The sequence below is a fragment of the Ascaphus truei genome, chromosome 8, assembly GCF_040206685.1.
Source record: "Ascaphus truei isolate aAscTru1 chromosome 8, aAscTru1.hap1, whole genome shotgun sequence".
NCBI classification, from domain to species: Eukaryota; Metazoa; Chordata; class Amphibia; order Anura; family Ascaphidae; genus Ascaphus; species Ascaphus truei.
In genome coordinates this window covers 1,534,509-1,551,330 of record NC_134490.1, presented here as the reverse complement: position 1 = coordinate 1,551,330, position 16,822 = coordinate 1,534,509, and the positions used below count along the sequence as shown (strand labels likewise).

The window sequence follows — 16,822 nt, the reverse complement described above, 5'->3', positions numbered from 1 at the left end:
GACCCTCTAACCTATGCCCACTCGGGAGGACAGAGTGGGTTCCCTCTGGAATGTGGACGGAGTCAAACTGACAGTTGCACGAACTGCAACATTTACTTAAAGGTTATTGCTTAGTGCAATAACAACCAAAATTATCCTCTTATAGATGTAACTGTGTTTCCCCAGCCAATGGGCGTTTCCTCTGTTACCAGGTGTGTGGTGTGTGCTACCTGTTGGTTTACAAGAGGCTGAGGTGTCTGCTGATGTTTGTGGGGACTGCAGAACAGGCTACTGGGGTACATACCCGACATTTACTCCATGGTAGTCGGCGCCTCCATCTGCTGTACGCTCCAGATGTATGAAGGTATTCTTCCACAGTAGAACAGACTCTCTTCCCCCCGGAAATATTACACACCAGGCAGGAGGTATATATAACAGGAACTGGATTATTCTTTCTCTGCTCAGCACAGTCTCTAGGCAATTCTGCCCAATGCAGTCACAGGTCTGGTCTCTCAAACTTCAGATGGTTCCTGGACCTGCACTACTACCCCTGATGAAGTGGCATAAGGATTTTTATACTGTACCTCACCGTTCTAACATACACTGGCAACATTGTCCTGTAACAGCGCCAACATCCTGGGATCATCTAGTCCCCGTAGACATTCAGCTGAGGACTTGCTTACCCTTGTGTGTAAGGCTATCACAGGTATACCTGTCACCCAGGTGCGCCAGCACCACGCGTTTTGCTATTTAACAGACACCCCTGACACTTTGTATCACAGAAGAGACTCTTTGGAGGGTCGTGACGCCGGATACTCCGCACTGAGCAGCTGTCCATTGGTGGCCCCTGGAGCTGACGGCGGACAGGCTGTGTGCTATCGTTTCATGCGCTTTGTAATATATCTGTTGTACGTGCAATACTACCCTTTTATACTGCCGATACATGTCATACAATGACTACACTAGGAGTGGGTGTGCGATCTCTTGCCTTCTTTTCTATAGATTTGTGTTGTGGAGACTACGTTTTTGAGACACGACACACCAGAAGTGGACTCTTATATATACACGCACTTATATATCGGCACGTTAAATGAGATTTTTTGTTTGCATTTCGGTGTGACTGGTCACTAGCACGTCTGTTCCCTCGCTGTGATCACTCACGATGAGCACAGCTGACATGGCCCTGTTTGAGAGATAATTCCCCCTTTATCCAGTTTCTCAGGCACTGCTGCGCCAGCCTTTATTCTAAAGCTTCTCGCAGCCGTTGTCGTTGCATCTCCTGTATTCCACGCGCTATAAATCGTGTTCGTGCCGCATGCGCGCCGCCCGGCACTCACGGTCGATCTGTTTAATTATAATGGTTTCGGATTTTTGGGGGGCAGAACTGCACCCGATAGAAACCCGAGTCAATTGCTATACGGTTGGGAAAACATAGCTCTCCATGACCCGGTATTCAGAGCGGTACGCCGGGCGAGGTTTTCGACTACAGGCTGGCGCCTCAGGAAAAGATATTTAGATTTTGTCGCAGTCACACCTAGATGAACGGCACATATTATTCTGATATAACCGGCTCCTGCAGCACTGATAAGATAACAAGCCTGGGATCCGCACTCCCGTCAGGTCTGGACACGTTGGTATCTCACCTGGTGAGGCCGCAGCTGGAAGCTCGTTCCCTCGTGATAAAAGTTGTAGGTTTTTAGGAGGGACAGCAGTTCAGACCTGGCAGGGAAAACAGAAGGGCACACACGGTGACTTTAACCGGTTTGCTGCTGGGGATCTTGGGGCTCGTAATGTGCGACATGTAGCGCTGGCAGCCAAGGGGTTAAAACGAATGCATCGGTGTTACACATTGTAACGCTGGGGGTCACGCAGGGGTCAGCACGTGAATGCATCGGTGTTACACATTATAACGCTGGGGTTCACAAAGGGGTCAAAACGAATGCATCGGTGTTACACAGTGTAACCCTGGGGGTCACGCAAGGGTCAGCACGTGAATGCATCGGTGTTACACAGTGTAACCCTGGGGGTCACGCAGGGGTCAGCACGTGAATGCATCTGTGTTACACATTATAACGCTGGGGGTCACACGGGGTCACGCAGGGGTCAAAACGAATGCATCGGTGTTACACATTATAACGCTGGGGGTCACACGCGGGTCTCGCAGGGGTCACACGCGGGTCTCGCAGGGGTCACACGCGGGTCTCGCAGGGGTCACACGCGGGTCACGCAAGGGTCAGCCCGTGCATACATCGGTGTTACACAGTGTAACGCTGCTTTCCAACCTGCCTCTGTATTCAGCACCTTACCCCAACTTGCACAAATACACGGGGGTCACTCGGGGGGTCGCTCTCCTACCAAATCTGGACCACACAGACCGATGGAGAGGCTCCGCTGACCTGTGACCCAGCAAAGTGCTTCCTAGGAACCAGAATCCATCTGCGGACCCCTGATTTGGAATCTGATTTATTAACACATTGGCTGCCAGAGGGGCCCAGGAAGGCTTTGCACCCCCCCAGAGGGGCCCAGGAAGGCTTTGCACCCCCCCAGAGGGGCCCAGGAAGGCTTTGCACCCCCCCAGAGGGGCCCAGGAAGGCTGTGCACCCCCGCCCCCTTATGAGCTATTTTAAAGTGATGCCCTATAAAGCAGATTAAAAACATCAATCATTTCTTTTCCTAGTGTTTTTCTGTTAAACATTTATTTTAATTTGTATTTAAAAAGACCCAAACCTGCACATGGCAACTCCTGCTTTTTATCCCCCCTCTCTCTGCAGCACAGAGCTGTTTTCCATGTCCTCAAAGGGTCTGATCATAAAAACAAATCATATCCTAATATTTGCAGATACGGCCCTTTGCGATGGACTGGAACGTTACTAAGGGCTGCCGGCCCGGCCGCCATATTCATTCAGGTTTTGGGCTCATTTCTTTAGGAAAAAACTGGTGGTGAAAACAGTCATCGTACTGTTCAGCAGGGGGCCCAACTCCCATCCTGCAGCCCCCCGAACAGGTCAGGTTTTCAGGATATCCCAGCTTCAGCACAGGTGACTCAATCGGAAACTCAGTCAAAGATTGAGCCACCTGTGCTCAAGCAGGAACTGACTGATCCACCTGTGCTCAAGCAGGAACTGACTGATCCACCTGTGCTCAAGCAGGAACTGACTGATCCACCTGTGCTGGAGCAGGGATATCCTGAAAACCTGACCTGGGGGGGGGGGGAGGGGGGAGTGATGTGCGCCGCTGCTGTACAGTATTGTGAAGAAACCGTTAAAAAATAAACACGCACTTTAAGCGCGCTGACGCCTGCTCTCACGTAGGAGACACGTTCCGCCTGTCCTGAACCCCGCAATGGCAGGTGGGGGAAGGTGAATGTAGCAATGTCACGCTTAGTAATCACTGACAGCTCGGAGACGATGGATAGAGCGATGTCACGCGTAGTAATCACGGACAGCTCGGAGACGATGGATAGAGCGATGTCACGCGTAGTAATCACTGACAGCTCGGAGACGATGGATAGAGCGATGTCACGCGTAGTAGTGTGTTAGTGCTTTAATGGTGCACAAACCCCCCACTGCTTATTCAGTTATTATTATTATTATTATTATTATTAAAAACCTACAATGTCTGTTTTATATAAAAAAGAAAGAATAATACTAAACAGGGGTGTGCCCTTTTTCTGTACCTAGTGGGGTGTGACCTCTCTGGTACAGGAAGGGTTAATGCAGCTGTACGCTGGTCCTCGCGACGCTGAGGACTAGTCGCAGTAGGACTGTCCTGTCCATACCTCGGTATGCACTTGGTGCTGCTGATCCTCACGTGTGGATTACACGCGCATGCGTCCTCCTCCTCCATCCTCGCCGCTTACAGTCCTCCTGCAGGGGACACGAAGAGCACTTTACTCCGGAGGCTTCGGCGCGGCAGAGACCGGTCGCGCACGTTACTCCCGCAAATCACATTCAAATGACTCTCCCGGCTAACCCTGGTTTCTAACCGTGGCTCTTGTGCCAAAGCCTTCCCTGGTACTCATTAAATGCAATGACTTTCCTAATAGAGATGGGACAGGAAAGAGACATTCAGACCTAGCAGCAAACCGGTTACCCAAAGCATGGGTGCCCAGCGCCGGTCCTCAAGATGCCACCAACAGGTCAGGTTTTCAGGATATCCCTGCTTCAGCGCAGGTAGCGCAATCAGTGGCTCAGTCATTGACTGTGCTGAAGCAGGGATATCCTGAAAACCTGAGCTGTTGGGGGGCGGGGGTGTTGAGGACCGGAGTTGAGCACCACTGACCTCAAGCCTTTACGTGCCCGCTCTGCCTTATACAAGTCCAGTTACCCAGCCCACCCCCCACCTCCCTTCCCCCCACCCCTCACCTCCCTTCCCCCCACCCCTTACATTGGACACTGACTCCAAGGACATGTTTGCACGGCCAACGTTATCTCGATATTTTTATCATTAGTATTAGATTAAGTATAATCATTGTTGTCACCGTTAGGCGTCACACAGTTCTGTTTTGTCACATGTTCACTTCCAACCAGGGTGGCTGGATTCACTGATTGGCTGCCACCTAAAGAGCACTATAATATTTTATTTAAGTGTTAGTACTCATTGAAGTCACTCACATATCCTGAATAGCGCAACACCATTTTCTGTTAGTTTTAAGCATTAATCGAATACTACAGAACTGATTTATTTAAACAAAACGCACGTAGGGTATTGGATGTTTTGCTACTCATGCAGATTGGCTGACAAAACCTCGTTTCAGCATAAACAATCATATGATTACCAACATGTAGGGTTTTCTGTTACATGTGTCACCTGGCCCAATATTAAGAGCAGTCTCAGCTGAGGTGGTTTGGTTTTATATGGAAGGGAGGCTTGAAAACCTGAATTTTAACTGGTAGCATTTGGCTCTAAATCCCACGTGCCATGATTCTGTCCCGCAGTACCCCTCTCCACCCTGTAGGGGCAAACAGAGGAGTTAGGCTGCGCTTAAAGTGTCGGCGATGCGACGTCGCAGAAAAACAAATGTATTGTCGCCGTCGCGTGCGCTTATAGTAAGCGCGACGCGACGGAGCGACGTGGCGGTGCGATTTTTCTGAAGCCGGTCAAATTTGATTTTTCAGAGGCTTTCTCCGCATGGGACAACCTCTGAACCAATCAATGGCCTGGTCGCTCGCGACGTCGCCAGAAAGCGAATTACAACTTTCGCTAGTGGCGACGGCAACGGGTGACGTCATCCATCGCGTCGCCAGTGCGCGCACTATAAGCGCGGCTGAATGCTATCCTAGGTTGGTTATAAAACCCCATCCATTATGCTTACAGGTCAGGGGTCATTTTATTCTTTTTCCCCTAGCGTTGCGGCTTTCCCTGTTCCTCTTCATTCTGGCTCCTACTGTAGTGCTACTGAAATTCAGGTACATTCTTGTTTTTTTGTTTTGTGTTCCCCTTTGCACTATTCTGTCCCGTTTTATTATCTTTGCCCCTTGCTATTTATTGCTGTTGCATTTAGCACTGCAGTTCCTTGCAGCTTATCTTGCTTGTCCTGTCCCTTAGCAATATTGTCTCATGTTTATTTATTATCTCCTGGCAGGGGGATAACTCCTCCCCATTGTGGGACACCCTGCTTTAGGACAGGGGCAGCAGCAGCAGCTGCCGAGTAAGCTCTGCCGGTAGCAGAGATCTAACTATTACAGAACATAGATTGGGTCAGAGAAGGAAAGTAAATCGTGTGTCGCGCTAACACGTTTCTGTCTGCGCAGTGGAACAATCTAGCGAAACGCACACTCCTTCGTGCACTGGGCCCCCAAGCGGGCTCAGAACGCACTGTGACAAGGCGCACCACAAGGGTAAGAGCGGAATGCGCTGGGCAGATTGGGTACCAGCCACAGGTAAAGCCCTAGTTGACTAAGAGTAACAACGCAAAAATCCAAACAGGGTATGAGGCCCTGATAGGACAAGAACCCCACAACTGCACTCTATGAGGACAAATACTTGGTGGAACTGAAAAAATGTCCCAGGCTGGTAGCCTACAGGGAGTGTAGGGTATTATCAAGGTGTATTAAAACCGGGTGGTAGTGACACAGAATAGAGGATAATGGTTCCTCCACAGCTCACCGTGGAACATCTCATGTATAGGAGAATATATGTCAAAACATCTTTAGAGTATCAACCATCAGGTATCCACAGAAAAAAACTAAGATTAGCAGTTTAAAGCTCCTAATAGTGAGCTGTATAGATGCTAGTTGCCTAAATTGTACTGACAGAGTATCAAGTATGGTCCCTGCAGGTAAATGGGGATACTGACACAATGTAACACCTTGGGTGTGTAATATTATATCCCCAGCTTGCTCAATGCACATGAACTTGCACCATCCACAAAGTGATGCAATATGTATCGATGGGTGGAGTGTATAGTAACACTAGTATGAGGCAGGGGAGGTAGCGCTATCAGCGTATACACACAAGTACCTGCAAACACCCGTCCCCTGAATAAAGTTATAGCCCATCAAAAGTCGCAGACATTGCCTTTAACCATGCATATTACTCCACATGTCAGGTAAATAACTCAGGGCGAAAGGGAAGGTAAGTAAAAGCCGGCATTCAGTACTACCAGTATCACCGAGTTGGTGTCAGTTTCCACGGTACACTGGAGCTCCTAGCATCGCTGGTCGCCGCCACCGACGTCAAAGAAATGGCGTCATCTAAAACCGGTGGGCCGTTCCGCGTAGAAAGCTTCGCTTCGTCAGGGCAGGACCACTCCTTCTACCCTATGCACCATGAGATTCTTATGTTAACAACAATAATAGCTTGGAGAGCGATAAGCATTTTGTGTGTTTTTTGACTAAGAGGAAGCCTGACGTAATCAGGATCCACCTGGGAGGGAACGATGTGGGTGCCAGTGCTCTAGGTACCTGCTAAACTGGGTTTACCTTGAAGAGGTTGCCAGGCTTGAATCATGTTCTCATCAGAAGACGCAATCAAAAGACTCATTTGTTACACAGACTTAGGTTCTGAATGTTAAACTGTCACTGGTATATTTTAGACTAATTGAAAGCCATCCGTAGGCTCATCCTCCCCCCCCCCCCCCCCCCCCCAAAGGGAAAATGGTAACACACAGAGGGTAAGGACAGGAAATTGGCACAGAAGGGACAGGGGGGGGGCACCTCAAATAAAGGCGGTCTCTGATCATTTTATCAATAACGTCAGGTAATAAACAATCAGTGCGCAGGGTCACAGCTTGGGTTGGGTGTTTGTCGCCAGTAAGTGACCTTAATGGATCCTCCAGGTGGTTGAACTGTCAGACCAGCCAGCTAACGGGTGCCGGGGAAATGCTAAGAAGGCGCCAATGTATGCGGTTGCGCCTGTGGTTAAGTCCCCAGAATAGATTGGGCAGACCAGAGGCCGATTCATGCGGCCGGGCTGGACCCCCTACCCAAGTCTTATGAAAGCTGGGCGCCAACTGATGCGGTTAAGCCCAGGCTACCAAAAGGGAGGTCCAGGGAGGTCAGAGAGCGCAAAGTCATGTGAATAAAAAAACATGTACAAATGGTGCAATATGTCCTCAGTCTTCTGTCTTCAGTAAATGTTCAGTACCCCGATCCAATTTATACTCACAGATTTCTCTGTGTTATGGTGTCTGTAAAGGTTTCTTTATCTTTCAGTCTTTATGGGGTTGTATCACCTGTGGAACCGCTTATAGTAAAAAGGTCCTCACCACATACACCGGGCTGAAAGAAGGGGAACAAACAAAGGGCAAAATTGCAAAACACTTATTATATCTGCATGAAAGGGTAACATCACACCACATCTCCCTGCTCGGTGCTCACGGTAACACTGTGACGTGTGCGTCTTTCGGCTCCCGCACTTCCGGGTACGATCCCCGGATGTAGATCTGAAGTGACCAGATGACGTCACAGTGTACCGTGAGCATCGAGCAGGGAGACCACTGTGCAACCTCCACGGTGGATGTTTGATCATGATTTGATCTATCTGCGCATATTATTCAGAAACCATGTGAGTGTAGACACGGTAAGAATGTAAGACGCAGAACAGAGGGAAACGCCCTGTTCAGCCCCCGGGGCAGTGGAGATATTAGAGGGGAAATAGTTTAGAAATAAAGTGCTTAAGGAACTTGCCACGAATAGCACAACAGTGAGGACATGACAGAGCAGAGGTGGAACTAGGTATCTTCTGCGTTCCCCTTATTTATAGAACCAAGGCCCCAGGTTGATGAGCGGTAGGGGGGAGCGGAGGGGGCCAGACGAGACCCCCCCCCCCTCACTGGAGAGTAAGGTTGTGGGATATGGCTGCAATGGAGAAACTAACCTATGCATATAAAAATAAATATTGGAAATGTGTTAATTTCTGGGAACCTTGGATGCAAGGCATGGACATGAATGGGGCGTTGGCTCGGATGGTACAGGGGTTTTCTCTTCCTCCAATCAGCTAACTGTTCTTAATTGTTTTTCATTTGTTCACAGTTGTTTTATCCTGTTGGCTACATATTCTGTGGCTCCACTCTGGGCATTTGCATATTGTGCTCGGTAATGCGATCATGAGACACTGCATGTTGCACAATACCTCAGGACATACGGTAAATAATAGAAGAGGAAGCATGACTCACGGATACAATCATTTCATTAGTATATCCGATACATTCTTTATGGAACACAGGGGGTATGCAGGTGTAGTAATATGGGGACTGATTGTGACAGTAGGGGGGTAACCTGGCTCACAAATAAAGGTTAAGCCCAGTTTTGGTTATCCCTTGCGACGGTGAAGAGGTACCCGGGCCATAAATAAAGGTATTATGCCCGGTTGGGTGCCCCTGAGCTATATTGGGGAATTGGGAGTGTCAGCTCTTCAACCCAATTGTGGTATATAACTGCATGTATAATAAAGATGTATGTGGTTTTACTGTTCCAGGAGTGCCAACCAGTGGGGATGCGCCAGGCGTGAGAGTCAGGGGTGATTTTACGGGAAAATGTTGTCAGGGTGTGTTTGGGTAGAAGGGGGCCAGGGTTGCGGGTTACCCGAAACATGCACTCAGGAATCCCCCCAGATTCCTGAGGACATGAGGAACACAGGCCACCAGATATAATCCTCCCTATAATGCAGTTTGCAGCTCACCGCCAAATCCCCCTGCTTCAGCACAAACCAGGGCAGTAAGACCGGGCAGGGGACTGGGTTACAGTACAGATCCCGGAATATTCCCAAATCCAAGAACCCAGTGAGGGGTTCTGTACCTTACTCACCAGATATAAGGTGGAGAGAGCGGTAGGGGTTAAATTAAAATGCAGAGGGTCAGCTCTGCAGCCCAATGCTGGCTGCAAGCCTGTAAATGTGTTAGAATTATCTGTGTGTCTCCCACCAGGGATAAGGTGGTGAGGATCATATCATGTTTTAAATGTATGGGTTATTGCAGCAATGTTTTTCTGAATAAGGGGAAAGAAAATGGTTTTTAACAATCCCCAAGGGTTATATTTTTATTACATTAAGGAAGTCATTTAGTATGGATAAAAATCCATTTGCATAGGGAGCTACTCCGCCTCTCAGCTTCAAAGGACCAGCTTCAAAGGCCAGGAGATGAGGGTGTTAAGCATTGGGGTAGCCAGGATATGGACGTGTTAAACCTTTTGTTAGCAAAAAGAGATGAAGGAAGAGAATCTCAATAAGCATCCTGGAAAATGGTAGACTTTCAGGCGCTGAGCTGGCAGGGGGGCTAGCATGACAAATGGGGAAAGATGGCATTTATCACACATGTTCAGTTGCTATACTGAAGCTCTCTGCCAGGTTCTGTAGAGCTTGGCAGAACTCTGCTATAGGTGGGATGATTGGTTCCCACGCAAAAGATTGGCTGCACATGATACAGATAGGCTTTTGGTGTTTTTAAAAAGTCTGATGTAGCCAGTCAGGTGTTAGTTCCATCATGTAACAAGATTCACCTAAGATTCATCTGAGCTACAGCGTGCGGTGCAAAGGTCATAACATCGTAACTAAGGATTGCACCCTGCTTCAAAAGTTTATTAGAACTAAGGATTTGAGAATGAATCCTGCAAGGACAGAATGAAAATATTCCTTTCGGCGAAGATACCGGGGTTGTGAGCGGCGCCCCTAGCCAAGGACTATTACACGGCTCTTTTTGCGCATCAACCCCACGTGTAGGAATTTATGCCTAGAGACTCGATTTCTGTGGATTTCGTCCCGTGGACATTTTATTTCGTTTTAACCCATCCCAGTAAGTGTTTATTCATGTTATTTTGTAAATCAAGCTGTGTATACTGCGTGCCTTCACGTGTGCATGTATACTGCGGGCCTTCACGTGTGCATGTATACTGCGTGCCTTCACGTGTGCATGTATACTGCGTGCCTTTATGTGTGTATGTATACTGCGTGCCTTCACGTGTGCATGTATACTGCGTGCCTTCACGTGTGCATGTATAGTGCGGGCCTTCACGTGTGCATGTATACTGCGTGCCTTCACGTGTGCATGTATACTGTGTGCCTTCACGTGTGCATGTATACTGCGTGCCTTCACGTGTGCATGTATACTGCGGGCCTTCACTTGTGCATGTACAGTGTGTCCCTTATGATTTGACGGGAATTGCTTTTATCGTTGTTCCTTTCTCTGTATTAAAACTAATAAAAAGAAACAACAATAAAGATAAGTGACATGAGATTATACACGCGGGTATCCTGCAGGACACGCGCTAACATATTTGCATTTTTTTAACAGCTTCAACTACTTGTGCAGGGTAGAGTTACTTTTTTTTGTTGTAAATTCTTTAATAAAGCATTTCAGTTATTTATTTTTGTACAAAAAATGACACATCCATAAACCAAGACAAGCAGAAGAGTTCCTTATAATAGGGGTTCCCGATTCCAGTCCTCAAGGGCCACCAACAGGTCGGGTTTTTGGGATATCCCCGCTTCAGCACAGGTGGCTCAGTCTTTGACTGCACGACCTGTGCTGAAGCTGGGATATCCCAAAAACCCGACCTGTTGGTGGCCCTTGAGGACTGTAGTTGAGTGTCCCTACTTAGGAGACTAAATACAATCTGTCGAATCCATCGGACTCCTGACCTAACCTATATTTCTGACCATACACTTTTATATTTGGAAAAGGATAATCGTACTGAAAAATAAAACAATATTAAGCACATCGATGGTTGATATCCAACCACTGAATGCCCATTTCATTACTGAGCGATAGAGATGGAGTATATGGTCTCTTTGTTTTAGGATTGGTAGGTAATCAAATCTCCCCGTCTGCATCATCTGGGCCTGGTCTGGGGACGAAGCAGTAGTCGCTCTCTATGACCACTGTCCACGCGTATGTGTATGTGCATCATCCTCTGTCCGGAGGGTAGGACCCCCAGTCGGTCTCCACCACCTACCCTCTTCGCTTTTTTGCTGTGAACCCCCTGGCTGATCACGTCCCTCCAAGCATCATTCACCAGTTCTACGTATCCCAGGTGCTTTTATATTCACCCATTGTGCCCGCCCGCAGGTGAGTTAGCTTCAGGGCGCCCACCCCTCAACGCTACGGGTAGCTGCTTTATTCCAAGAGAGGAGTAACCCCTCAAGCCGCATTCAACAAGTGCAGAATCAGGGGTTTCCTACGTTTGTACTTCAGCATAATATCCCTTTTCAGAAGTATTACTCAAGGATCTTCTGAGACTTTAAACCCCCGTAATCTCCTTTATCTTCTTGTACTGCTCTCCAGAAATGCTTCATGTTTGGGCAGTCCCACCATATATGAAGTATTCTGGAGGCCAGGGTCATGTGTAGGATGATTAGCCCAGATAGGTTCAACTCGACCCTCTTTCCAAAGCACAACAAGTTCTGTATCTTTTCTTTACTTTATTGGGGGAAAGCAGCATAAAAGACAGGCACTTGTGAAGAGATGTTGGTGTTTAGATAATGTCTCTCTGTGGGTGCTTTGTAGTTAAGGACAGGTGAAAAGGGTAATCCTGCCACTAGAGCAGTTACAGCAGGTACTCGCTCAGCCAGTGGTGAAGGTGGAAAAGGAAGTCCCAATGTATTCTGGGTAGCAAGATAGCCTGGGGACAGACCATCTGTGGGCAGAGCAGAGGGGGAGAAGGCAGACTAGCTCATTTGAGAGAAAGGCTGGGACTGCTATAGCAACTCACTGAAATGTCTAAGGGAGCCACAACATGTAGCAATAATGTTGCATTTTCTCACACAGCAAGCTGCTGGGACAGGGGAAAATGACAGGCAACTGAACAAGGGAGAAATGAATCCCATAAACTAAAGGAGAGACAGAGGAATATGGAATCTAGTTCCAGGACACTCCCCATCTGGTATCTGGAGATACCACTATATTCTAGGTATATGTGGAACATATGTGCAATATAACATAACATAACGATGCAAAGTTCATGTCCACATAACGATGGGATACCGGCCGGTACCACCAGCTTGAAGTCCTTTGCCATCTCGGTAAGGTAGGTGAATGCACAGCTCTAGGTTAGCTTGATGCACCACAATGTCTCAGAGTCCACAGAACTGGTAGTCAGTTCTTCCTTGTTATAGTCCGATTTAGGCATTAGGAGGATAGTCTCTGTGATAGGTAAATCTGCCATCTTTTGGTCTTGGCTTTTGCCTCGCAGCATTCGGCACCTAACACATTTGAGGAGATTACTGGCCACGCACCTTTTCATGCCAACGACCCAAATGCCCGCCACCCTAATAGCGCCTTCGGTGAAGTGTCGTCCCTGATGCATTCGTGGTAGTAGCGCACCAACAAAGTAGAGATGTGATGCCGGCCAGGGATGATAAGAGGATTGCATTCCTCCCTGCTCAGTTGGGACTTGTTGAGGCGGCCTCCTACTCTCATGAGGCCGTCATCGTCGATGAAGGGATTCAACTTCCAAAGTGGGCTGTTTTTGGAAACACTCTTCCCTCCACGAATGCAATTGATCTCTTCCGCATACGTTTCTCTCTGAACATGACGGAGAACAGTTTCCTTAGCCCTCGCGATTTCCTCCACGGTGCGCAACTCTTGCAGATGTGCCAGCCGTGGCATCTGGTAGTTTTACCATCTGGTGTCTGACGGAAGGAGAAGGCTATATGCCTGAGATGGGCTACTGCACGCAAAAGGGCTGTCCACCGTGAGAAGCGATGGAATCGATGTGATCCGAATGCGTTTCTGTGCAATACATTGGTGAGTAACACGGATACTTGTGGGGGCCTTATCTCCATATCCTTCTCGGGATCCACGAGTTCAAAGTCGCCAACTGGGGTTGGTGGCATTTCCGCGGGCTGCTCAAGAAACGTTGGTCCTGTGAGCCATGACGTGTTCTGCAGTTGTGATGCGGGTACTGATCTGGTGGCGTGATCTGCAGGATTTTGATCTGTGGGCACGTGGTGCCATTGTTCTGGTTGGGTTGACTTCCTGATTCTTTCTACACGGTTGGCCACGTATATGTAGAATCTCCTTTTCTTGTTGTATATGTAGCCCAGTACCATCTTGCTATCTGTGTAGAATCTGACGGCATCTGGTTTGCTGTCCATCTCGATCTCGATGAGCTCCGCCAGTTCTACCGCTAACACTGCACCACATAGCTCGAGTCTGGGTATAGTATGGTCGGGTTGTGGCGCCAGCTTAGCCTTGCCAAGGATGGACCTGATGTGGTAACTTCCACCCACGTCTGTCGTTTTTAGGTAGGCCACCGCTGCTACAGCCTTTGTGGAGGCATCTGAGAATACGCAAAGCTCTTTGCTGTGTGCGGCGGTGAGAGATGTAGGTGAGTAGGTGTCATATTCTCTAGCCTGCTGTACCCATGCTTGGCCACCGGGACTGCTGCCACTCTCAATGTCTTGTTCTAGCCTGCAGTACCTATACTTGTCCACCGGGATTGCTGCTGCTAAACTAAGGAACATTCCAGACTCTGATACCTGACACCTCTGCACCTGTGCTCCCTCTCAGCCTGCCTATATAAACCTCCCTTTCCTGTTCCTACCTTGCCTCTGTTTCAAGTCAGACTCCTATGCACATGCCTCTGATCCTGATCTGTTCCTGTACTTGTATTTGAGTCTGTTCGCAGTAAAGGCCCTTGCTGGTAATCTGGCTTGTCCCTGTTTGTTCCCGTTCTCAGTCCCTGCTCCCAGACCTGTCCCTGCTCGCCTGTCCTGTTCAAGTCTCCTCGTTGCCGACCTCTGCTTGTTACCTGACTTCGCTACCTGCCGCCTGCCTCGGACCCCTGCTTGTTACCTGACTTCGCTACCTGCCGCCTGCCTCGGACCCCTGCTTGTTACCTGACTTCGCTATCTGCCGCCTGCCTCGGACCCCTGCTTGTGACCCCTGCTACGCTCCTGCTTTTCCGGCCACCGAGATCCTCCCCCGCCACAGGAGTCTCCCGTGACAGAAAACAAAGGCCACTTCTGGACCTCGCTGGAACAGATTCTTCTTCTGCCTGCACCCTTTCCTGCCTGCTGCAGCAGACCACATCCGCATGGTTGAAGATAAGTACTTTCGTTTCTTTTTTGGAAATCCCAGTTGGGATCTTGAAGGTTTTTTTTTGTTGCTGCTAAGTGTTCTGCAAGAATTTTTGCGTTCATAAAAAAAACAAAAAAAAAAACATTTTTGCTGAGACTAGAACTGTTGCTGCAGTGCACCTTTCTTTGAGTTTTTTTTTCTTTTGTGCAGTGCCTGGGTTAACCCTTGCAGTACCTGTTGCCACCTTTTAACACTCTGACTTTTCATTCCCTGGACAAGGCTTGTCTCTGCATCCCTGGTTGGACCACTGCTGTTCACAGGGTTCCCATTTCAAAAGACAAGAGTGCTTCCATTATTTTGTTACTGCATGCTGTGATTTTTCCTGCAATCTGTTGTTCATTCTTATGCTTCTGCTTTAAAGACACATTTCCTCTTTACTGGTTTCTTGGGAAGTGTGGTTTCCCCATGTCTGAAATTATGGCTCCCACTCAAAAAACAGTCTTGAGCAGTAAATGTGAACACAGTACCACTGATTCTTCAGAACTTCTCAAAGCAAGGAAGAAGAAGAAAAAGAAGGGAGGTATTACTGTGGAAGTTGAAATTAAGGATGAACCTTTAACCCCAGAGTCTGCATTTGATGAAAGAGATATGCTGCAGCTTAAGGCAACTCACAGACTTATCCCAAGAATAGTGGAAGAAAAGAACGATGTATTTAATCCACGAAAAGATGCCCTAACTCAGACACTTCAATCTGCACGAAAAGAGATTGATTGTCTTCATGGACGTTTAGATAAAGCGCAAGAAGCCAAGGCTGCACTACAGAGCTGTCTATCCTCAGCAATTGCTAAGTGTGTTCTCCAGGAAAAAGAAAAGCACCAGTTGGAGAGTGACCTGGATGTCATGTCAGGTGAGCTGGAGAGGGCATATGCTGATGCTGCTGAGGATCAGCGCCTCGCTTCTAAAAGTAACGAATTCCTGTAAATCTCTATGAAGGAAATTGACAGGCTTAATACAGAGCTTAAAGTCTCCCAGGAGGAGATTTGCTACTTCAAAAAAGAGATGGAAGTCGTTAGGGAGGAGAGATGCTACTTGAAAACAGAGATACGTTCTATGAGAGACGCCTCCGAGGAGTTAAATAGTAGGTTTGAAACTATAAACCAAATGAGTAAGAATATCTCTGTCCAAGCCAGTGAAGGAGATAAAAGACTCCATGAATCAGAAGAGGAGAAGAGACAATTGATTGAAGAAAAGTCAAGGATGCAATTGGCACTGGAAAAAGCAGAGGGTGACTGGGAAAAAGAAAAATATCAGTTGGAGAATGACAGGGTGATCTTGTCAAGTAAGGTGGAGAAGGCCTACGCGGATTCTGCCCAGTACCAGACTTTCATGGCTCAAGTTGACATAGCACTGGAAGCATCTCAGAAAGAAGTTCACAGGCTTACTACAGAGCTGAAAGCCTCTAAGGAGAAGAGTTGCCACTTCAATACAGAACTATGTTCATTGAGAGAAATCTTCGAAGAGTTAAATATCAGTTTTGAAACTGTAACCCAAGAGTGCAAGAATCTCTATGTCCAAGTCAGTGAAGGAGATAAGAGTCCCTGCTCCCAGACCCGTCCCTGCTCGCCTGTCCTGTTCCAGTCTCCTCGTTGCCGACCTCTGCTTGTTACCTGACTTTGCTACCTGCCTCCTGCCTCGGACCCCTGCTTGTTACCTGACTTCGCTACCTGCAGCCTGCCTCGGACCCCTGCTTGTTACCTGACTTCGCTACCTGCCGCCTGCCTCGGACCTCTGCTTGTTACCTGACTTTGCTACCTGCCGCCTGCCTCGGACCCCTGCTTGTTACCTGACTTCGCTATCTGCCGCCTGCCTCTGATCTCTGCTTGTGACCCCTACTACGCTCCTGCTGTTCCGGCCACCGAGATCCTACCCGCCACAGGAGTCTCCCGTGACAGTAGGGGCGTGGGATCTGAAGTTGCTCGAGGGCCTTCAAGGAGTACTTCCACGTCTCCCACTCTTTATGTTTTTCTGGGGGTAGTGGGGTGTCCCATTCCTGCTTTTCGAAGGACATTTCTCTGAGAAGAGACTTCCCTTGTATAGTGACAGGAGCCACGAATCCTAGCGGATCGTAAAGACTGTTAACGGTGGACAGGACTCCGCGACGTGTGAAGGGCTTTTCTTCGATGGCTACCTGGAACGTAAAGGTATCTGTTTTAAGATTCCAGCTTATCCCCAGGCTCCGCTGTATGGGAGGCGTGTCGGTCCCCAGATCCAAATTCTTGAGATCATTTGCTTGATCATCTGCGTGGAACGCCTTCGTCACTGTGGCACTATTGGAAGCTATTTTGTGCAATCTTAGGTTGGCATTTGCTAACATCTTTTGCGTCCTTT

The 16,822-nt window shown here is 48.3% G+C and overlaps 1 protein-coding gene across 2 annotated transcripts in view; it reads right to left on the bottom strand.

Moving 5' to 3' along the window:
- Positions 1-16,822, bottom strand: part of RASSF4 (Ras association domain family member 4) — a 102,002-nt gene that overhangs the window by 77,869 nt on the left and 7,311 nt on the right. The window contains exons 2-4 of one of the 2 annotated variants that reach the window (XM_075610274.1): positions 7,588-7,700; positions 3,758-3,845; positions 1,623-1,698 (exon numbers count right to left, since the gene is read on the bottom strand). In XM_075610274.1, coding sequence (XP_075466389.1) covers positions 1,623-1,698; positions 3,758-3,825 — 144 coding nt within the window. In that variant the 5' untranslated portion in view covers positions 3,826-3,845; positions 7,588-7,700. Of the gene's footprint in view, positions 1-1,622; positions 1,699-3,757; positions 4,059-7,587; positions 7,701-16,822 lie in introns of those variants that run through there. The other variant, XM_075610273.1, reaches the window with a different exon arrangement.